The 24041-nt window shown below is 39.2% G+C and overlaps 1 protein-coding gene across 5 annotated transcripts in view; it reads left to right on the top strand.

The window, feature by feature from the left end:
• The window catches only part of SLC38A11 (solute carrier family 38 member 11), a 56563-nt gene extending 54775 nt beyond the window's left edge, over positions 1-1788 (top strand). For all 5 annotated transcript variants that reach the window (XM_043488332.1, XM_043488331.1, XM_043488330.1 and 2 more), the window contains one exon: positions 153-1788. In XM_043488332.1, coding sequence (XP_043344267.1) covers positions 153-446 — 294 coding nt within the window. In that variant the 3' untranslated portion in view covers positions 447-1788. The remainder of the gene's footprint in view (positions 1-152) is intronic.
• Positions 1789-24041: the final 22253 nt, after the last annotated feature.

The raw sequence follows: 24041 nt of genomic DNA, 5'->3' as shown, positions 1-24041 counted from the left end.
TTGGAATTATTTTTCTTTCCTTTGATTTAACTGAAGCTGTCAAACTTGTAACATGCACAATGACAGATAGATTTTCTAGGTGTTTTTTTCCAAACTGTCCCAGAAAGGCTCCACTCAGCAACATTATCTTCTTTCTTGTTTTCAATCTGCAGGGCGTGCTCTGTGCAGCTCCCTTAATTTTTATCATTCCATCGGCATGTTATCTGAAACTGTCTGAAGAACCGAGGACACACTTGGATAAGATTATGTCCTGTGTTGTGCTTCCCATGGGTGCTGTGGTGATGGCTGTTGGATTCGTCATGGCGGTCACCAATCCTCAAGACTGCAGCCACGGGCAGGAAATGTTCTACTGCTCCCCGGACAATTTCTCCCTCACAAACATTTCAGCTTCTCATTTTCAACTGACAACACAACTTTCCATTTTAAACGTCAGTATCTTTCAGTGAGTTGCCTCCTTTAAAAAAAATATGCATTTTTATAGACTTCTAAATTGCATAGTAACATTCACACAGGTTTTAATCTCCATATTATAAAATTATTACTTTGGCATTTATGAGAATTTGGTTTCTTTACTCTTTACTCCAATGTAAAAGATAAAAAGGAAAAGAAAGTTGAATGTATTTTATCTTAAACTGGAGAAAATATAAATGTTTTAATGACTGTACTGCACAAATCTTAAAGGCAGAAGGAAAAGTGAGGCCTTTGACATTTGCTGCCATCCTCTCAAAGCACTTTTCTCTTTTTAAACCAATATATTGTGCTCTAAAATAAGTAGGTGATTGTGGGTTTAAAGTTTGTGTGTCTCCTTTAAGAAAAACATAGAGGGCTTTTTGTTTTTTAAAGTCTAAGGAAAACTCAAGACTGTTAAAGAGACTAGATTTCCCAGGAACTAAGTGAAGCTCTCCATTGTCATTAGCATCCCTTGTTGAGAGGGAAGTGACTCCTTGGCGTAATGAGAAAGTCCTGCCCATGTTAGGAAGCATAACTCATAGACTGGGCGTACAGAGCAAGGTGTGTGAGGAATCAAATTACCTCGCAAGTTTTGATCCTGTGAGAATATAATGGTAGTGCCATTAAATAAAGTATAAAATGAGGAAAAACCACAAGTTCTTCTGAGGCACAAGCTCAAGGGATCAGTTCTGCAGCAGCTTTGGAGCTGTTGAATGTGAAGAGCAAGTAAGAAGCTGAATTTTCAGACTAGAACCTCAAGAGAAGAATCAGGGCTACTCAAGAGGTATTCTCATTACTCTGGGGGTCCTTGGAGAGACTCTTGGATGCTCTTGTTGGCTAGATTCTCCAGAAGGAGACAGAAAGATGGAGTGTGCCATGTGGGGTATTCAGCTTCCATGGTGGCTCCGACAGTGAAGAATTTGCCTGCAATGCAGGAGACTCGGATTCTATCCCTGAGTCAGAAAGATTCCCTGGAGAAGGAAATGGCAACCCACTTCAGTATTCTTGCCTGGAGCATTCCATGGACAGAGAAGCCTGGTGGGCTGCAGTCCATAGGGGTCCCAAAGAGTCGGGCATGACTGAGTGACTAACACATATAACTAATGGAAGAGAGGGGGAAAGCAAGATCAGGTGGGCTAAATGGACCTGTAGTACAGGCTGACAGAACCTCAGCCAGGTCCACAAGGAATCTGGAGCATATATGGCCCATCAGAGTTGTCTCAATTCAAACGAAATAGCCAAGTTTGAACACCCCTGCCTCCATCAGTCTTGCACATGGGCAGCTCTTTGCAGCTGAGCAGACCCTGAAGGAACTGAGAGCTGGCAGTGGTTGGCTGACGGCTGGGTCACCAATGCTTCCTTGTGGGTGGGTGGGGGGGTAGGGATCTGTGTTTGTCACAGCTGGCCTCAGTTTTTAATGAGAAGTTTTTTATATCTCAGTGAATATTTCATGTTTTCATACCCATGACAATCTTTTAAAAAAACAAGAAAATTTGGGCCCATTTGGATGGCTAGCTTAAGTTATGTATCACCCATGATTTCATTTCTCACCTTTTCATTTATATTTCAGTCAAGTTATCAAGTTGACAGTCTATAGTATTATATTAATTGTTGTCGAATAGTGAGATTATATGACACAGTTAATACACACCTGATGTGTTTGTACAAATCACAGCCAAAAAAAAAAAAAAACCCACAAGAAGTATATAATGAATAGTTTCACAGCAGTTTGAATACAGAAGTGGTGAAAGCTGAGTTGTCATGTGACTTATAATAAGAAAGGCCTATTGAAAGCAAAGAAAACTGCCTCTTAGCCAGCAGGGCCATGCTCAGGCTTTGAGTGGTAGTATTTACTCCAATAAAACATCATCCATGCCGCTAAATTAATACAAATTATTTTGGCTATATAGCTTTTCTGTATTTCATTTATACAGTTGGTTTTTGTAGTTGGTTAAGAATCATAAAGTTAGGTGATTTGTATTCATTCTTATATTGAAACATGTTTTGGTGAAATACTAATAAAAATACTAATACTAGTGCTAAAAAATACTAATAAAAATGCTTTCATTCCTAACTGAGAGAATGTGAGAAAATTTTGCAGCAGTTCATCCCTACATTACTCAGGACTGAGAAACACTGACCTACATAGTTATTAGATAAAGTCATAGGAGATGAGATTTCCAAGGGTGTACAAAGAAAAATACGTCAAGGATAAACGTAATTTAATGCGTAACCTTCCTATTATCTTGTACTTTTGCTATTGCTTCAGATACATTAACCTTGGCTCAAGCTGGTGAAAAGTTCCAGATAGGAACTGAGTGCTGCATTAATGCCTAACAAATATTTGTTCTGGTTTTGTGTTTTCCAAATCAACTGTAGAAAAAGACTACCTTGGACCCAGTTATTAGCTGCAAAGTTTACCAGCATCTTTCAAATTATGGTTGAATAAGTGTTAGAAATACGTCTATTTCACAAGAATACTTACTAATATTTTGCCAACGTTCAGAACTTCGAGAACCACCCCTTCTATGTTCTGCCTTAAATTAATGAGGTTTCCACTGAAACTTATTCCCAGCGCCTGCTACCTCTTACCCCTAACAAAACAACTTGAATATTTAATCCAGTTTTGCGCTTGTTTGACCTTATAAAGTTCTTCTTAATTTAAAAAAGGAGGAGAAGGAATAGTATCATTACACACTAATGCACACATAGAGCACTACATTTTCTTTAAAGGATATAGATCGGATGGCATCTGTAAAACTTACTAATTGGATCTTTGTACCTATCACTTATAATTGGATCTCTAATCTCAACCCTAACTTCCAGTATTAAAACAGGGAGATTGCTTTGCCTCTGACTGGCTACAGTGGTATCAAGCAATAATTGTTGTCTCTTGTCTTTCCTAAAAAGACTCTGAAATCCTGGTTATCCAATCAGGAAAATCTCAACTAGTCCTCCTCTGTAGTCATACTGCGTAGCACACATCACCTTAATTAAAGATGAATTTGTTGGAAAGGAGCAGGCCTCCTTCTGGTTTATCTGCTGTGATCTTCTCAGGAAGCTGTGCTAGTCTGTTTTTCAGCAGAGCTGGCCACTGACAGAGCCAGGTGTTGTCGGGTATTCTCAAGCATGGACCAGCAAGTGACCATGAGATGAGGAACCCATAAATGCTTAAGTGACATTGATGGAGGTAATAATTAGCTGCACCAATCAAATAAGCTCCTTGAAGAATTTGTTATTATTCTAAAAAGTGTAGAAAGGATTTGCCCAGATAACAGAGTAGACATGCAGAGTGCATGAGAGGTACCATGAGCAGGAGAACATAAGACTGGGAGAGAAAGAAAACAGTACAGTCATCCTCTAGAGCCGTGGTTCACAAACGTCAACACGGGTCAGAATCATTGAAAAAAAAAAAGAAAAGTGTTAGTTGCTCAGTCATGTCTGATTCTTTGCAACCCTATGGACCGTAGTCCACCTGGCTCCTCTGTCCATGGAATTCTCCAGGCAAGAATACTGGAGTGGGTAGCCATTCCTTTCTCTAGGGGCTTTTCCCATTCCAGGGATGGAACACAGGTCTCCTGCATTGCAGGCAGATTCTTTACCATCTGAGCCACTAGGGGAGGCCCAAGATCATTGGAGGGCTTGTTAAAATACAGGTTGCTGGGCCCCACCAATAGTTTCTGGTTCTGGGGTGAGGCCTGAGAATTTGCATTTGTTCAAAGTTCCCAGGTGATCCGACTGCTGTTCATTCAAAAACCATATTTGAGTAAGGATGAAGGTTGGACAAAAGAGAGATGGCAGATGGGGCCATTGGTTCAGAGGCTGAGCAGAAGACAGCAGTGTGTAGAAATGCCAGGCTGGAGTTCAGAAGGGAACTGGGAGTGGAGACAGGAGAGAGGGGTCTTGGCAGAGTAACTGTACTTTTCCTTTGTCTCTTTGAAAACTCATTTGGAGAAACTCAAGGAGGGGAGAGGAGAACCCAGACAGGAAGATTAGTGAAGAGCAATGACAAGGGAGGGGAGGGGAGCGAACAAAGAAGGAAACAGATTACAGTCTAAAGACAACACAGCTGCTGTGTTAAGCTGAAGGCCTGGTTTGGAACCTACAGGCATTCAGGGAAGACTGTGTGAGCGCCATAGCTCTTATTATGAGAAGGAAGAAAATATACGGTTTCCTCAAAAATACACCAAGTTTTCCTAGGACTAAACCAAATGTCTTACTTGGAAAAAAAAAATCTTATTGGAACATGAATAAAACTGGGCTATACTCATAATAACATCATGCAGATAAAGAATGCATGTAGCTATCTTTAAAGGATCATTCCACTAAAGTCTGCTCATTGAAAATGAAAATTATCAATACATTTAATTTTAGAATTTTTTACTATATTGTTCCTTTATAGTGCTATGCTAAATGTTTCATTTTTTAAAAAAGGCATATAGAGATTTAGCCTGTCCTTCATTCCTAACACCTGCCTGATTCTGGTTCTTACCAACTCACACCCAGACTCAGGCCTCTTACCTGAGCATTCTGCTTCCAGGCTCTCCTCCCTTCAAGATTATTTGTGCATCACTCCAAATCATTTCACTAAATGAATGCTTTAATAACACCAAATGCTTGTTCAAAAGCTTTCCATGATAAACTCTTCTACTTACAGGATAAGGTACAACTCTGAAGCCTGTATTCAAAGCTTTTATAACATGGCCTCAACCTGTTGTTCTGACCTCATCTTCCATGACAGCAGGAAGGAACTCTTTTTTCTGGACTAACTAAAGCATTGCTTTATACCAAAATTGCTTTCTGCTGCTATTGCCATTGCTCTTGAATTCTTGCCATTTCCTCATCTGAAATATCCAAGCCCTTCTTTCCCATCCTCATCACATTCTATTAGTCCTCCAGTCTTCTCCCCATGCCATCCCTGACAACTCTAGCTGCAAGGTAATTCTACCTCCTTTGGGATTCTTTGTCTTGCAGTAATGTTATATGAAGAAACCATGTCCAGTCAACCAGACCAAAAGTGTGTTTTAAAGTCTCTTTATTCTTCATAGTCCATAACATGGTGTCTTAAAAGTAGTAAACACCTAAGTATTAGAAGTGAGATTGATAGTATAAAAAGGGAAAATTGTTGATTGTACTTACAGCCATACATATTATTTTAATTGCACTTTTCCAACTATAATAATTGTCATTCAGTGAAGTACCAAGTTAATGTGATGCAGTCATTCATCTAACAAGTTGGTTTAGGTAATTAAATTGAGGTTCTTGTTTTGCTTCACTAAGCACAGAAGCTTCACAGAAACTGTTTAGAATATTCTTTAAAGAATTCTTCAAGTGCATACCAATTAGCACGTATCTTTTTGTTCATTTTGACTGCTAAATACAAATTTTCTTGTCTCTTACTTATTTGCAAGCTCCTCGGGCCTAAGACCATACTTAATATTTTTTGCCAATATATACTCATATATCTTACTCATTCAAGATGCTTGGATAAACATTGAATAACTTGAATTTACCTAATTCAGAGGTATTTAAGTAAAATTTGTAATTTGCAAGAAAAACTTTCCTCAATTCCTTCATTTATTATTGTTCCTAAAGAAACAAACAGTCAAAACTTTAAAGCATACAATTACCACCTTGTTTAATCTCATCTGACAGCTTAGTAATTTGATAGAACACTAAAAAAAAAAAGAGGTGGTTTAGGAACACACAGGCAACAATTTAAGGAAAACACCTGAGGCAACAAAAGATTTTGCAGTTTAAAATTTGAAAGCCTTTGAAAAATTTTATTTCCAAGGCACAGTGGCAGCTGTGTGTTTATTATCTTTTAATTTTGTTTTGCCAGAGGACAACAGGGCTAGTTCCAGAAAAACAAATCCACTCCAGGCTTCTTACAGTCAGGTCCCTCTCATAACAGTAGTGTTCTTTAGTTCTTTAGGTTCTGAGAGAAAACATCTTCTAAGAAAAAAAGCAAAATTATTGTACCCCAGAATGACAGCCTTTGGGTGGCCTCTGACATTTCTTACACAACTTTACATTCTTGTAAAGTCTTAAAAATAATTTTCTAAGTTACCTTAACCCTTTTAACTGTTGTTTCTCTGTGTCCAAGACATAGACATGGAAGTTGAGTGATATGACCTTGGGTTTTATGTGCTCTGTGTTTCAAAGCATTTCATAATAAATTTAAATTTGTTTTTAAAAAAACTACAAGAATAGACAGGATAGGAGTTAACAATAAAAATATTTTTAAAAAATAGGGCTTAGAAAACCCTTGGGTTTTATAGAAGGGGGTAGTAGATTGTACAAACCTAGTGGGAGATGCTAGAAGACATTCTGGCCTTTCAAAGTAGATATTTTAAAGAGACTGAGAAATTTTAAAGTATTAGCTTCAGGTGGCAATTTTTCTCAGAACGAATGATTTTAAATGTATAATCTACATGCCATCTGAGGACTCCTCACCCCCAAGTGAACTGGCTAAACTTGATCCTAAACCCCATCCCACACTCAGGAGCCTACTCCTTAATTTTGGTAAATTATTCTGGCTTATGTTCTTATGATTCTCTCTGAAACCATAAACCAGTGTTCTTTTGCTCCATACCTGTAAAAGTCCATGACACTCCAGATGCAAAACACAGTCCCTTCAACAATTTCCATAAAAACCTATTCACATCGTTTGTTTTTGTTGTTTAGTTGCTAAATCGTGTCTGACTCTTTGCAACCCCTTGGACTGCAGCTTGCCAGGCTTCCCTGTCCTATCTCCTGGAGTTGGCTCAAATTCATGTCCACTGAGTCGGTGATGCTATCCAACCATCTCATTCTTTGACTCTCCCTTCTCCTTTTGCCTTCAGTCTTCCCCAGCATCAGGGTCTTTTCTAAAGAGTCGGCTTTGATTGCATTGTGTATATTCTTATATTGTGGTGGTGTTACACCTTTTGAAAATTTAGAGTGCTTAGGAGGAAGAGTCACATAGGCTTCGCCTCCTAAGCTCCTCCTCAACTCATTTTTCATCTCCTTCAGATTAACCAGCACCTATTTCACTGTGACTTCCTCAGTGAGGTCCCAGCACCTCCAAGCCTCTAGGAGACCCCAATTCCACTTCACTCCGTACTTCATCATTGTATTTTGTCAACACAAATTCCATTCTCTTCCTAGGAAGAGTTCAGGTGGAAGCTGTCAGCACCTTCACGTTTTTCCATTTCCTGACAAACATGTACACCATCATTTATATTCTGAATTGCACTTCTGGTGGCTTCACTTTCCATAAAAAGAGAGGACCAGAAGACTTCTGCTTGCAAAAAAAGCAAAAATTAAAACTTGGAAAAAATGAAATTAAAACTTGGGTTCATGGCATTAAACAGGAACAGTTCCATTCAAATGGGTAACAGAAGGTTGATCAGCTCCCACTGTGGTTTCCCAACACAGCGAACCCACATGGCTTAAAGCTGTGTTCCCACAGGCCCCTCCTGTGTGTCTCCAGCCAGTGTAGTTTCTCAGCTCAACACCTGTACTATGCTCCAAACAACAGCTGTGTCTTTGCCTACTTCCTCTGCACACCGGATAAAACTGGCCTTTCAGAATTAGATTAGAGCAAGCCCAGCTGTTCTGGAATTCCTTAATCACTTATTTTTGCATGCCTTTTTTTTTTCCTAAATAAATGTTAAACAGCTTACAACCTATAGTCATTCATATTTTTTCAGTGTTTATACTGCCTTGCACAGAGTAAGTGATCAAAAACAGGAAGGACTGAGCCATGAAAGTTGATTGGGGAGAGAGATTAAGAAAGGGACAGAGAACAACCTGGAGAAAATAAAGCAGCAGCACCAAGCACCAAATGTCTAGGGATTGGGTCCCGTAGAAGAATACGAGCTCACGTGGAGCTTGAGGGATCCTTCAACGAGTTCACTTGTTCTACCATTTCATCTGTGCAGGAGTTATTGTTGCCATTGCTGACCCGCCTGTGAGACCAGTGCTCATTCTTATCATCATACCTGATTTTCTGTTTACTGGGAAGGTATTTGCAGGAAACACTAAGAGGATTTTTTAATAATTGTGTCAAATAGATCCATAAATTATTTAAGTCCCCCCTTTGACTGGAGGAAATTCTCTAAAAGCCAAACAGAACCTAATCACAGACCAAATAAAGACAAATGCATCAAACCCATAACTGGGTTCACAAACATGCAGCATCTATTGGTGATTAAGAGCTGGGAGGTGGTTATACTGCCTGCCTGAAAAGTAGAGTCCATGGACCAACAGCACCTTGGGAGCTCTTTGGAAATGCAGATTTCAAGGCCCCACTCCAAATCTAATGAGCCAGAATCTGCATAAAAACAAGAGCCCCAGGTTGTTCACCTTCAAATTTGAAAAGCACCAATGTGCAGGTGGCCCTGTTCTTTGGGAAGGGGCTTACCGGGAATCAGCTAGGAATCTTAGTTAAATAAGAAACCACCTCCTGGAGAGTCTATTACATCCACACACAGGGCTTCTGTTACTGATGAGAATGTGTGATAACACATTCCTGGGAATTTAGGGAGGAAAAACAACTGTAAATCATTGATTTATGGCAATAACAATTAAGTCCATTTCTGTCTATTGTGTTTTTCTTTCTGGAACAATCATGCATTTAAAAAATGATTTTTTCCAACATTCTCTAAAATTGAAACACATTGACCATATATTTTCTTTGGATCATAATGGCAGGGTTGTTTTTTGTTTTTTTTTTTTTTTTTTTGTAACTGTGGTAGAAGCAATGCTACAAATGAGGAAAACAAGATTTCCTGTTGATTTCTAGTTGTTTTTTCATTTATTTTTATTAGTTGGAGGCTAATTACTTCACAACATTGCATGATTTCTAGTTTGTGTGTAAAGAGCCCAGATGAATAAATGAGAAACTTTTTGGCATAGAAACATGCCTTGAGTTTATGATTTTATCTGTCATAGACAAACAGCAGGGGTGGGTGTGGAGTCAGAAATGTCTTGGCAATGAATATTCAAACTCTGAGCATAGTGTTTATATTTAAAAGTATAAAGAGGCTATCTTAATAAATAATATATGAAAGTGACCACAATTCTCTTTCCTTTGCTTATAGATTAAGTAAGTAGGTGATTAAGCAAAATATTCACTGTCATAAGATATGCTCTTTAGACTGAAGAGCAGCTTAAAATACATTTTACTTTAATGAAGATGAACGTGTAATTACTTTGTTAATATTAAAAACTTAATGAAAGGTGTATGCTTTATTTGGGCTTCCCACATGACTCAATTGTAAAGAACCTGCCTGCCAATGCAGGAAACACAGGTTTGATCCCTGGGCTGTGCCGTGGTCCCTGCGAGGGTTGGAAAAGAATTTCCAAACATGAGACAGAATGGGAGGGAAATAAAGTTTATTAGAGTGGGAGACTCTGTTAGAAAAGCAGGCCAGCTCAAGGAAGAATAGACGTTGAACAGGGGTCCTTAGTCCACTTTTATACCCAGGGTACAAGGAATGGGATAGGGGTCTTGCAGATCATTTGCTGATTGGTTGAGGTAGGTATCCTGGGTGGAGGAAAGAGTGAGGCAAACACCTTCTCCCTGTGGGGTAGGAGGGGAGACAGGTTATACTGCTCAGGAGGACTGAAAATCCATCAATAGTTACAACATGGGCAAGGGAAGGATGATAAGGGTCTGGTTTTTCAGTTCCTGCATTCCAAAACCTTCCTTGGTTTTATCTGCTCTTTCATCCGTGGGTCACTACCAGCCAAGAAGATCCCCTAGAGTAGGAAATGGCAACGCACTCCAATATGCTTGACTGGAAAATCCCATGGAAAGAGGAGCCTGGTGGGCCACAGTCCTTGGGGTGGCAAAGAATTGGACGCGACTGAGTGAGTACACACGCATGCTCTATTTAGAACTAAGCAAGGACTTCCCTGGTGGCACCATGGATAGTAGACGTGCCAATGCAGGGGACACAGGTTCAATCCCTGGTCTAAGAAGATCCCACATGCTGAGGGGCAACTAAGCGCATGTGCCACAAGTACTGAGCCCAAGGGCTGCAGCTCTTGAGCTGTGCACCTACATCCTGTGCTCAGCAATGAGAGACACCACTGCAATGAGAAACCCACACACCGCAGTGAAGAATAGCCCCTGCCTGCCACAAGGAGAGAAAACCTGAGCGCAGCAAGGAAGACTCAGGGCAACCAAAAAGAAGTAAATAAATAAATGTTGGGGGGTAAGAAGAAGTGAGCACAAGCTAAGTCATACAATTTAAGTTTTGTGAGCGTTTGGTATCCAGAGAAGGGAGAGTATTCCTCATTCTAATGTCAAGAGCCCTTGACTATGAGGGCGAGCCACAGAAAGTCCTGTCTAGGTGAGGGAGACTGGGCTTCCTCAGCCACCATGTGACAGGGCTTGAGATCTGAGTCCAAAATCAGAAGAACGAGTCTCAACCTTGTCCTTATTCTCACAAGCAAGGGATCTAATCTTTTAAACCGTTTCCCTCACCTGTAAAGTGAAGAAATCATAATATCCTAGGTTCCTGTGAGAGTTTTCCCTAAATTTGTTGATAATTTGAATCACTATGTACTGTATTGCTAGTGCTCAATCACTCAATCATATCTGACTCTTTTGCAACTCCATGGACGATAGCCTGGCAGGCTCCTGTCCATGGGATTTTTCTGGCAAGAGTACTAGAGTGGGTTGCAATTTCCTTCTCCAGGGGATCTTCCCAACCCAGGGATCAAACTCAAATCTTCTGCATTACAGGCAGATTCTTTACCCCTGAGCCACTTGGGAAACCCGTGTACTGTATTGCATATACTTATTTTCTCCCACTGGCTTTTTTGCTTGATGAATTAATGATATCATGCCTTTATGAATAATGTATTAACTTAAAAATATTTGTTATTTATCTTTTAATTGTGTTATCGATTATTTTATCTGGTGAAGTTTTTATTTTACATAGCCAAATATATGTATTTTTAAGATTTTTTTCCAATAGTATTTGTAAAAGTTGTTCTTGCATGTAAGAGTACAGATGGACTGGTTCTGACTTACAATTTCTTGCCTTTATGATTAGGCAAAAGTGATACGGATTCAGTAGAAACTGTAATTTGAGTTGTGAATTGTGATCTTTTCTCAAGCTAGCCATATGCATTGCTTTCCTATTTGGTGATGCTGGGCGTGGCAGCAGCTCCAAGTCAGCCACGCCACCAGGAGGGTAAATACAGACACATTTGCAAGTTTTCTATAGTCATATGAGCATGCTGTTATTCACTTACAGTGCAGTATTCAATAAATTACATGAGATATTCAACTCTTCATTATAAAATAGGCTTTGTGTTAGATGATTTTGCCCAACTATAGGCTAATGTAAGTGTTCTGAGTACACTGAATGTAGGCTAGGCTCAGCTATGATGTTCAGTGGTGTATTGAATGCATTTCAGCATATACCATTTTCAACTTATGATGGATTTATTAGGACTTAAGCCCAGGCATATAGTAGAGGAAGATCTGTAGATAACTCTTCACACCAATCTTCTAGCTTTGAATTAACTACAATTTACTCATGTCCTTTATTTTTATTATAAAATTATAAAGTACAAATTGTAAATTAAAATGAAACGTGTGTGTGTACGTGTGTGCATTCAGTCATGTCCAACTCTTTGCGGCCCCATAGACTGTAGCTTGCCAGGCTCCTCTGTCCATGGGATTTCCCAGGCAAGAATACTGGAGCAGGTTGCCATTTCCTATGCCAGGAGATCTTCCTGACCCAGGGATCAAACTCCCCTAAGTCCCCCACATTGGCAGTCAGGTTCTTCACCTGGGAAGCCCCTTAAAATGGAATAACAGCACAAATGGAAAACAAAGATCACCACACTGTTAATATTTTGACTTACTACCATATAGCTATTTTTCTGTGTATATTTTTTCCAAAATTGAGATAATGGTATTGTGACCTAATAAGAAATATATATTTAGTCTCTACTCCAGTTCCTGACACAGAGCTCCTAAAGCCCTTGCAATTTCCTAAACAATAGGGTGCTCAGAGCATCTTTTGTCCTAATAGTTTATCGGTCTTTGACACAGATTCCTTATACCAGAGCTTTTAACACCCTTGGAATCGCTAGAAAGAGTAGTGTCCTTTTGTATGCTAATGAGAGGACGGGTGGCCTGTTCTCTCATTAGCATACAAAAAGGCATGATTAGAAGTTTAAACTTTTATTCCCACCTGTAGGGGAGGGGAGATGGAATGGAGATAGACTTAATTACCAATGGTCAATGATTTAATTACTCTTAAGTAATGGAACTTCCCAAAGACAACACGGTTGGGAGAGCATCCTTCTGGGAGGGTGGCCTGTGTGGAGAGCATGGAAGCTTTGTGCGGCCAACCAGCCCCAGTACCTTGCCTTGTACATCTCCCCTGACTTGTATCCTTCATGATAAATCAGAAATAGTGAGCAGGTTGCTTTCCTGAGTTCTGTGAGCCATTCTAGCAAACTGTCTAAACTGACGACGGAATTGTGGGAGCTCCTGATATACAGAGGCTTAGTCAGAAACACCAGACATCTGGACTCATGACTGGCATCTAAAGCAGGAGTAATCTTATGGATGACAAAAGACAAAGAAGCAAAACCATCAAAAAAGCATGAAAATCAGCTTGAAGAGGTTTGTTTCCATTGATCAAAGACAGGATGATAAGAGCATCAATCAAGATAATAATACCAGTGATTTAAAATAAATCCTGTATTGTTGTAAAACATTGATTCTGTTTCCTGTATTGTACAATGTATCTTTGTAGCTTATTTTATACATAATAGTACCTATTTGGGAACTTTTTTGGTATTTTATTTTTTTTTTTTAGTATTAAGGAAAAAAATGTATGAGCTCATAATCTTCTGGTGCTTGTGAAAGAAATTTTATCTGTACCCAACTTAAAGAACAGTTAGTATGAGATGATAGAGTTAGCTCCTAGAACTCAAATAATATTTATTAGTAATACTTTATTTTCCTTTTTGCAAAAAAATTATCATCAATTATTAATATTTTTTCTTAGCTTTCTGTTATTTTTTTGTCACAAATGTAGTTGGCTAGAATATAGAGAAAGCAAGCTTATCCTCTAATTGTGTTGAAGGCCTTCCCTGGTGGCTCAGTGATAAATAATCCGCCTGCCAGTGCAGGAGATACAGGTTCAATCCCTGATTGGGAAAGATCCCACATGCCGAGGAGCAGCTAACCCCATGTACCACAACTATTGAGCCTATGTTCTAGAGCCCAGGAGCCACAACTACTGAGCCCATGTGTCACAGCTACTGAGACCTGTGTGTCCTAGAGCCCATGCTCTGCAACAAGACAGGCCACCACCGTGAGAAGCCCACGCACAACTAGAGAGTGGCCCCCACTAGCCACAACTATAAAAATAAGCCGGAGCAGCAAGGCAGACCCAGCACAATAAAAATAAGTAAATAAATAAAAAGTTGTAGAGGTTTATAATTATTATCTGCTGTGATGTTTTAAAAATATAGTTTTCCAGCATGCAAATGTGACTAAAAGACAGACAGTTTCCAGATGGGGCACTCAAATTTAAGGCATGAATAAGTCTCTCCTCAGTGGGTTCCTTTGAACACTTGCTTTGGACAGGTTTCTGGGTGATCACAATGCAAAATAGTTCCCCCCCAAGACCACACATGAAAGATCACTGATTTTTTCGTTTTCCCTCTTCTTCTCAGCAATACTCAATCCTGGTGATGTCTGCAGGAACACATTAACTTCAGAGTGCGTAGCTTACACAACTCACTTAGAAACGCAGAATCACAGACTCAAAAATGTTTGAAAAGGCTCTAAGTCTCTATTGCAGTGTGAGAAATTTTCAGAATACAGATGATATAGTGTTGAGGTAATTTGCAAGTACACAGTCTCACATTCCTCAGTCAACTTGGCACAGGTTTAAAGTTTTAAGCAGTCTGTTCTTGGATGGTTTCACTTTTATTCCTCTCAGATGCAGCTGGCCCCTCCTTTGGCCTTGACCCAGGGTGACTGTCCTTTCTTGCTAGACTTACCGTCATCCTAGGCCTCCTCTGAGTTTTACTCCTTTCCAGCCTGGGGCCCAAGTCAAGTTTTTTGCAGTCACATGAAAACTGTTCTGGTAGCTCCAAATGTGAACTGAGAATTTTCTCTCCAACCTTCCTCTGAAGTCTGGGCAACAACAGCTTGCCTGAATAAGCATCCTCCTTGGAAGAAAAGCTATGACAAACCTAGACAGTGTATTAAAAAGCAGAGACATCACTTGCCAACAAAGGTCTGTATGGTCAAAGCTATGGTTTTTCCAGTAGTCATGTACAGATGTGGGAGTTGGACCATAAAGAAGGCTGAGCAGGGAAGAATTGATGCTTTCGAACTGTGGTGCAGGAGAAGACTCTTGAGAGTCTCTTAGACTGCTAGGAGGTCAAATCAGCCAATCCTAAAGGAAATCAACCCTGAATATTCATTGGAAGGACTAATGTTGAAACTGAAGCTCCAACACTTTGGCCACCTCATGCAAAGAGCCAATTCATCGGAAAAGACCTAGATGCTGGGTAAGATTGAGGGCAGGAGGAGAAGGGGGGCAACAGAGGATGAGATGGTTGGATGGCCTCATCGACTCAATGGACATGAGTTTGAACAAGCTCCAGGAAATAGTGAAGGACAGGGAAACCTGGCATGCTGCAGTCCATGGGATCGCAAAGAGTTGGACATGACTGAGCGACTGAACAATAACAAGCATTCTCCCATTATAAGTATATCCCAGGTTTCCTCATAATTGTTTTACTTTTTTTCCCCTCTCTCCTTCATATGCTTCAAAATTTTTAAAACTTGTATTATCCTCTTCTTTCCACTCCTGATCACACACACCTAAAGATTCCCCACCACCACCCTCCAGGCCAAATTCGAATGGAAGTTTCTATGAAAATGTGCAGGCTCTAAATGCATCCTTAGACTTGCAGTAAATTCTGCCTCACAGTTGAACTCTTTGACCCAGAAAAACATGGAGAATCACACTTTGCAACTTAAATGCAGACAAGGCAGATTTGTGATAGCCACGTGTAGAGCACAGCCCTGGGGATTTTCCAATTCCCTCCGACCCTCTCTTCCAAAACCAACTTTGTTCTCTGTATAGAGAAGCAGAAATGTGTTAGAGGCACTGCGTTCCTGGGAAAACCTATAGCTAGGACCTGACTTATGTGGAAGTTTGATAGTACATTCTTTGCTTCAAAGTGGGACAAATCTAAGATGTAATTTATGATCCGGAGTATCCTGTGGAATCTGAGACTCAGCAATCATTGGAAATTTCTCTCTTGCTTGTCTTCTTCCCCATCTTCAGTCCTGCTGCCATTACTTCCTTCCCTACTTCTCCCAGGAACACTTAGTAAGTCTCAAATGTTGATACGTGAATCCAAATCCTCATCACAAGATCAGCTTCAAGAGAATTCAAACTGGGTCCATGCCATGAACATGCCAACATTTAATTACAAACACTCCCCTGAATTCTGATCATCCCAGATTTACCAGAATTTGAGAGGAGGAAGTTTGTACCTCCATTCTAGCTGCCCCCACAAAAAAAAATCTAGAGATAAAATTATGCTAGGGAATTCCCTGGCAGTCCAGTGGTTAGGACTCTGCACTTTCACTACCAAGGGCATGAATTCAACTAAGATCCCACAAGATGAGCAATGCAGCCAAAAACAAACAAGCAAACAAACTATACCTTGCTAATTGTTTATATTGTATTAATTTCTTGGGTATAGGCTTAAAAAAAAAACAAAAACTAGTGTTCAATTCCATATTTTTAAAAATCAAAATTTACCTTTGTAAACAAAGGTCTCCCAAAGTTTACCTATGTGGGTTTTTTGGGGGCTTTTTTTGGTATAAATTAAACAGAAAAGGGATGGATTAGTTTATCCATATAGTAACCTGAATACAATGTCTTGTCCTATATCTTTGCTCCCAAATATTTTAGGTTATTTTCTTTTATAACACATGGCTCAAAAATGCGATCAGTTCCAGAAGTCATTACAGTCGATTTGGGTTATAAATCAAACTTTACCACATTTCCAAGTTTATTATGCAATATTTAAGCCATGTATATACTGGCTTCCCAGGTGGCACAGTGATAAAGAATCCTCCTGCCAGTGCAAGAGATGCAAGAGATACTGGTTCGATCCTTGGGTTAGGAAGATCCCCTGTAGGAGGAATGCTTCCATATTCTTGCCTGGAAAATTTCATGAACAGAGGAGCCTGGTGGGCTACCATCCATGGAGTCACAAAAAGTTAGACATGATTGAGCACACACCACCACAAACATATATATAATAATTCATAATTTGAGTTTTTCACGTAGTGTCAAATTTTTAGTGTCTTTTTATGTTACAAAACATTTTCAAATACATGAAAACCCTATTAATGAACACATATTTTTATGGTGAATAAATTCACCTTTATTTTTTCCAATTTTTCTCAATTATGAATATAATACAGTATAAATATTTTTTTTACTGTATATAAATAATCTGGAAGGAAATACACCAAAATATTATATTTATGTTAGGATGTTTTCCTTTTTTCTACTTGTCCTTATTTTTGAAATAATTATCATGGGAATATTTATTTTCATAGTGATAAATGTCAAGAACAAATGAACAATAAAAGAAAATAGAAATGTTTAAAAAGCATAGCTTCCTAAAATATGTAAGCTCACATGATTTTTATAGATTTTTAAAGACATCTACATGTTAACCCATGAAGAAAAAGTTCCAGATCAAAATGATGTTTTGTGATTTTTTAAAAAAGTGACTTTTATTTGGCCATGTTCATTAATTGATTAAGCAAAGTATTTCACAATGAGCATCACTATGATGAGGCAGGTTTGTTTGGTGCTTATATAACATGCAGAGATTCAGAATTCATATTCACATGTAAAAACCCTTAATCAAAATAAGAACACCTACTAACATAAGCAGATTTGTTGCAGGAAGGGAGACCCCTTCCAGGGCCCAAAACTGGGCTCTTGTCTAACACTCGGAAATGAATTGTCCGAGGAGACACATGCTGACAAAGCAAGAGATTTTATTGGGAAAGGCACCTGGGTGGAGAGCAGTAGGTAAGGGAACCCAGGAGAACTGCTCTGCCGCGTGGCTCGCAGTCTTGGGTTTTATGGTGATGGGATTAGTTTCCGGGTGGTCTTTGGCCAATCATTCTAATTCAGAGTCTTTCCTGGTGGCGCACACATCGCTCAGCCAAGATGGATGCTAAAGAGAGGGATTGTGGGAAGTGGACAGACACGCGGTGTCTCCTTTTGACCTTTCCTGAACTCTTCCAGTTGGTGGCAGCTTATTAGTTCCGTATTCCTTATCAGGATCTCCTGTCATAAAACAACTCATGCAAATGGTTACTATGGTGCCTGGCCAGGGTGGGCGGTTTCAATCAGTGTGCTTCCCCTAACAGATTGAACAGGAAACAGAGCAAGATGCAAGAATTTAATATTTTTCCTCCCTAAATGCAAAGTAATGATTTGTGTTTGAAATGTACATTTATCGGTATTCTGGTTATCATTTTTATATTTAGTCACTGCTTTTAATATCAGAGTTCTAAGGAAAGGCTTTAGTCTAAAAAGTACATTATATACTGTTGAGTACCTTCGACTTCAATTTCAGACTTTTCACACTTCAAATGTGAACTTGTCTTAATCCGTTGGAAAGAATGTGAAGATTTATGGAGCTAATTAAGAAACAGAGCACTTCTACTGAGAAAAGAGTTCTCTCATATCAATACTAGATAAAAATATTACTTAGTTTGATGTAAAAATTTCAGTCATTTATAGGTGTTTCCACAATGATTCTTCCCTTAAACTTGTTTCAAATACACTAAATATGTGACATCTCTATATCGATACTCAAAAAGCATGAAAGCATCTAAAATAGTAAAATATCACCAAACTTTAGCTCCCACTCAATTTTCATTCAGTAATCACTGTCATAGCATTTCTTTTTTCTCACCATTCTGTCTGCCAAGAGCAAAACCATAGCAAAAATAGGCATAATTCTTAGGAACAGAAATTAGACATCAGATAAAGCCTCATAGAACAAACAACCAAAATTTGAAAAAGGATGATTAACATGAGACAGCTATGCTACCATAGCAAGAGGCTCTGGATAGTCTGTCTCAGGGGGTCTGAAAAATAAAATAACTATGTGTGTAGTGGACCCATCTGGACTCAGGCTGAACTGAGTGACTTTGAGTTCAGTCACTTTGGAAAGTCACTTTGACCTTTCCAATAACATGAGCTTGTGATTATTCATGGAGGAGAAACTCTTTTGTGTCATCTACAAAATTTGACCTCTACAGCTTTAGTTTTATGGGAAAAGCAACACAAACTTACTCTCCAGGCAATGATTTAAGACGGAAAAATATTTATGAGGTACAAGATTGTAATGCCTTATAATTTAAGGTGCAAGAGAATAAGTTATTTTCTTCACCTAAGAGGTTTTTCATTGGTGCAGAAAAAAGTATATAAATAGTTAACATACATGTGTACATTAATGAAGTATTTGGAGAGTTAACATTTTAAGAGCACATGTAATTAATGATGTCTTGCATGAACTCAAAGTAAGAAAAGTCAGTGTGAACGACCTTTGAATTGAAAAAAGGCAGGCTGAACTGTCCTCAGTAATTATTTTGGCTGAATAAATTCTGAAGCAATGAAAGAGGTTTCAAAATTCTTTTACAGAACCCATGCGACTCAATATAATTCATAAGCAGTGAAGTCTTGGGAAGAATCATGGCAGCTTATTTAGATTAAAATCTAACAACTAGTAAAAACATTATTCTTGTTGTAGTCATCATACACAGCCCACCTTCTCCAACTTTGTGAACAAATTAGGAACAAAGCCAGAAATTTTTTCCAGTTATTCTAGTAATTTTGATCAGCTATAACTAGTGTTTGAGAACACAGATTTTTAAAAGATATTTTTTCATGCCCTTTACTTATCATCCAGTGCACATCCCTAATATTTGCATATCAATTAATCTTCTTCTTTAGTTCTCAGTAATGTGAATGCAACTAAACAGGTCAAAGACAGTGCCAAGATTTTCACACTGTTTCTTATTTAAATATTAATCACTCACACATATGAAACACCGAAGAAATTTTGCTGATGAAGAGCCGCACTTAGGCTAGAATCCTGGCATGGTTCATTGCCCCATGGATGAACTGTAGAGCACCCTGGGGACCAAGCACGTCTCCCAGCATGTTAAGGCTCATTGCAGCATTCTTTTAGCTTTTGCTGTTTGTTCAATATAGTAAGCAAGCATATAAGCAAGTAGTGAGTTTACCTCATATTTGTTCTTAGCCAGTTTCCTTTGCCCTACACTCCCTCTCTGCTACTTAGAGATTCACCCCAGCTTGCCTCCTCCAACTCCAGTCTGAGGAGTGCCCTTTGTTGCCCTGGCTGCCCACCAAATTTACCCAGAAAAGGCCAAAACAAATAGCACCATTGACAGACATTACTAAATGTCTGTCATTTTGCCAGGAGCTCCAGCAGACTCACGACCCCCAGGGGGTTTCTAGGAGTGAGCTGAGTCTAATGCACAAATCCCTGGGCTTTCTGGAGCGCTCTGCTGCCTATGGATCAATGCTCTTCTATAGGCAGGGGGTGACAATGATTTCAGGATGATTTTTCTGACTCATTTACAGAGCTTGCCCATGGCTTCTGAGTATAACAGAGGTAAAGATGACGTCCCTTCAAGAGGAGACAGATTGGTAAATAAATGGCTGCCTAGTCACACCAGGAAAGCAACAGCATTTCAAACTATGCCTGCCCACTAAAACCCCATGGTATAGGATTTTAAAGTAATGTAAGACTTTACTAACAGTGAGAAAACCACTGAAGAGCTTTGAGAAGAGGAGATGTGTTTTTAAAAGATTATTCTGGCTGCCATACAGAATACAGATGGAAGAGGACAAGGATGGAGGTAAGGAGATGAATCCAAAGTCCACTATATTCATACAGGGAAGAAAAGATGCGGCTTGGTTTAAGGTACTGACAAGTGGGTGATATTATAAAAAGACTGTTCCAGTTTACAGGAATTTATCTGATGACCTTCTTTATTGCAAAAATCACATAGCAGAGCTTATCACAAAGGCCACTTCTAGAATCCCAAAGTACAACTGTGTCATCTCTGTGTTACCATGTGTCTATTAGCTAACCTGCCTATGCTTCAACTTTCTCTTCCATGAAACGGGCCAATAGTAGGACTTTTGCCTGTGAGGTTATTTTGAGAATTAAGCACTGATACTTATAAAGTTCTTAGAATGGAGTTTTGCACATAGACAGTACAAATAAATACAGCTAGTATTATTAACTTTCTACTTTCTGTTCTATAGAATGGCAAATTGGGTGGGCATAAGTCAGTCTTTCAGTTGTTATAAAGAGAAGGACAAAAAGACAGGCTTGCTTTACCCCACTGGTAAGTATTAACTGATCTGTGATGAACTAGTCCTTCTACTCACTGGCTCTGATCTTGCAGTACTATGAATGTCTCTATTAAACAGAATTCAGTTTCGTCCACAGCTGATTCCTGCCCTTGGAGTCAAAACATGGGAGTCTTTAAAAGACACAAGCAAGGTTTTGTTATCCTAACAGGGTTTTCCCTACAGGGAGAAGTTAGGGTATTTCTTCCCTTCTCTCCGGGCATCCTGAAGAACCTCTAACAGTGTCTATATCTCTTCTGTGACTCTAGTCCCGTTAATAGTATCCTCCAAGTCATCTTCGGGGCTTCCCAGGTGGCTCAGTGGTAAAGAATCCATCTGCAATACAGGAGATGTGGAATTGATCCATGGGTTGGGTGACCCCCTGGAGAAGGAAATGGCAACCCACTCCAGAGCTCTTGTCTCAAAAATTCCATGGACAGAGGAGCCTGGTGGATTACAGTCCATGGGGTCCCAAGAGTTGGATACAACTTAGCGCCTAAACAAGTATTATCCTCACCCTTTGCCCAATGATCACTGGTCCACCTCTCATCATGTGATGTCTAGCTGTACCCTGAGACTAACTTCTGGTGTCTGGGAACCACACACATTTATCTATTGTCCTTCCAGTCCAAGAGTGATGATCAGAGTTTCTCCGAGGTGCCTGCACCACCCCTTGTCTAGCTTCTCTGTGTTCCATCACCTGGGTAATCAATTCTCTGTATTAATTCCCTCTGTTTGAGAGATCGAGGGTAGTTTCTGTTTTCCTGGTTAGATAATGATAGAACCTTCATGGAGTCGATATATTCATGGAGTTGATGTAATACAACACATTGGCAAAGATCAGAGCCCACTATGCACAGAATTATATAAACATTTGGAGGCAGGAAATTTGGGAGGGCATAGTTTATCTTCCATGAGCTTTCATAATAATTTTATCCATGTATATATTTATTTTGGCTGCCCTGGGTCTTCCTTGCTGTGCGCAGGCTTTCTCTAGTTGTGGCAAGCAGGGCTCTACTGTTGGTTGCGGTGTGCAGGCTTCTCATTATGGTGGCTTCTCTTGTTGCAGAGTACAGGCTCCAGGGTGCAAAGTTTTCAGTAGTAGCACATGGCTGGGTGGTGCTGCTCCCAGACTCTAGAGCTTGGGCTCAGTACTTGTGGCAAACCAGCTTAGTTTCCCTGGGGCATGTGGAAACTTCTTGGACCAGGAAACTCGAAACTATGTCCTCTGCATTGGTAGGCAGATTCTTATCTGCACCACCCCTGCACCACCAGGGAAGTCCCACGGCAATTGTAAATGACACTTAGACTTTTGTTGGAAAAATAATAGTTGCTTATTTTAGAAAAAAAAAAAAGAGAAGTGTAAAAATAAAACCTTTTTTTTTTACTAGTTACTATTAATCAGTGAATTGCCATATATTCATGGCAATACATTTGCATCTTCTATTATGGATTCACTATTCTCACTGCTTTGACTGAAATTCTTAGAGTGAAATCATTTAAAGAAGCAGAAATTTTCCCATGTATTAATGTGATTTTATTCAAGAATGTATTCTGACTGGTTGGCTATTTTCACTTCAAAGTATTTGAGTGGACCTTCAACTCTGTTCTCAAAGCCAATATAGGAAAAATCAATTTTAATGCAACCTATGTATTTAAAACAATATATGACAATAAGAATACAATTATATTCTCTCCTCTATTGTATTAATACTTGTGTACTTCACAGTAGGGTTTGGGATAGGAGGTGGGAGAAGCAGTGTTTATATATATCAGATTCAATTTCAGTTTGTTACAGATTGGAGCTATTTAAGATAGCATAGATACCAATTTAACATCAACTCTATGATAGCAGAGTTTATGAGAGGTGGGTAGGAGAGAAATGAGGATTTATTAATCAAGACTCATCTGACCCCTACTCCTGCTAAATGAAAGACCAGCAGGAGGCAGTGACAGTTACTAAGGAGGAACAAGCAGGCTTTGTAATCACGACTTTCTGCTCTCCTGGAACAAGAAAACAGAGGCAGGGAGAGAGCCTTCCTTCCAGGGGCAGACTGGATATGTTCCTTTGAAATACACTAAAGTATCCAACCTCACATTCCACCTTAACCCCTAGGTAACCTCTCTTCAAAGACGTATCCTGAGCTTTCTCTTTTTATCCATGAGCACAGACCTCTGTTTAGACCTTGCAGATAAGAACATCGGCTCACATGACTTTAAATCTTACAAATCAATTATAGTCTTCATGGCAACTGGAAAGAACTTACTTCAAAAAGTATAAAATAGTCTAGAATTTGTAAAGAGTTTATCACATTTATTTTGTAGCCAACCCAGAAAGTCTATATGCCAACCAACAATCATTATTAACTCATCTATAAAACTCATCATTAAGATGCATCCCTTAATTTCTCTTCATTACATGCTTTCCTGTAAAGTCAGTATTTATTCTACCACCTTAAGATTCCAGGAAGGGATCAAACAGCAATAAGGGTCTTATCTTCCAAGGGAAGAACTACCTTAAGAAGAACTACCTTTACAAGGCTGCAGACAGCTAGCCTTCTGTGCCGGAGCCAGAGCAGAGTGAACAAAATCACTTCCCTGTTGGTAAGGCGGAGTTGGCAGCTGTCTCTTAACAACTGAATCCCAAGGCTAAATAGGGCTACAATGTCTTGTTGCATCATCCTCAGTCTCCTGGAGCACATTCAGAGTGTCTTTTTTTTTTTAAAGATTTTAAATAATAGTAGATGTTACAACTTTCTACTCTAGTAGTTTAAGTTCAAAATGTGTTATCAAAGCCGACCTCACTTCGAAGTCAATAATAAAACATCAAAAAGTATTACAAAATTACAAACAGACCAACAGAAGGCTGAGAAAATGTGTACATATAGTATAGAGTACATAAACAGTATACAGTCTAGAGTACATATTGGTATAGAGTACATACAGTATAGATGAAAGAACCTAGTTTAATTATGTTGCTCTTGTGCCTGAACAAAATACTTGACATTAAGTTCTTTCCACATTAATTCCTAAATAACTTCTCTTCAAAGACCTATGTCTTGAACTTCCTCTTCCTAATAAGAGCACAGAGCACTGTTTGTACACAGCATAGGA

Source organism: Cervus canadensis, chromosome 15, assembly GCF_019320065.1.
Source record: "Cervus canadensis isolate Bull #8, Minnesota chromosome 15, ASM1932006v1, whole genome shotgun sequence".
In the NCBI taxonomy this organism is placed as follows: domain Eukaryota; kingdom Metazoa; phylum Chordata; class Mammalia; order Artiodactyla; family Cervidae; genus Cervus; species Cervus canadensis.
The sequence above is the reverse complement of the archived record's forward strand: the minus strand, read 5'-3'. Positions and strand labels throughout refer to the sequence as shown.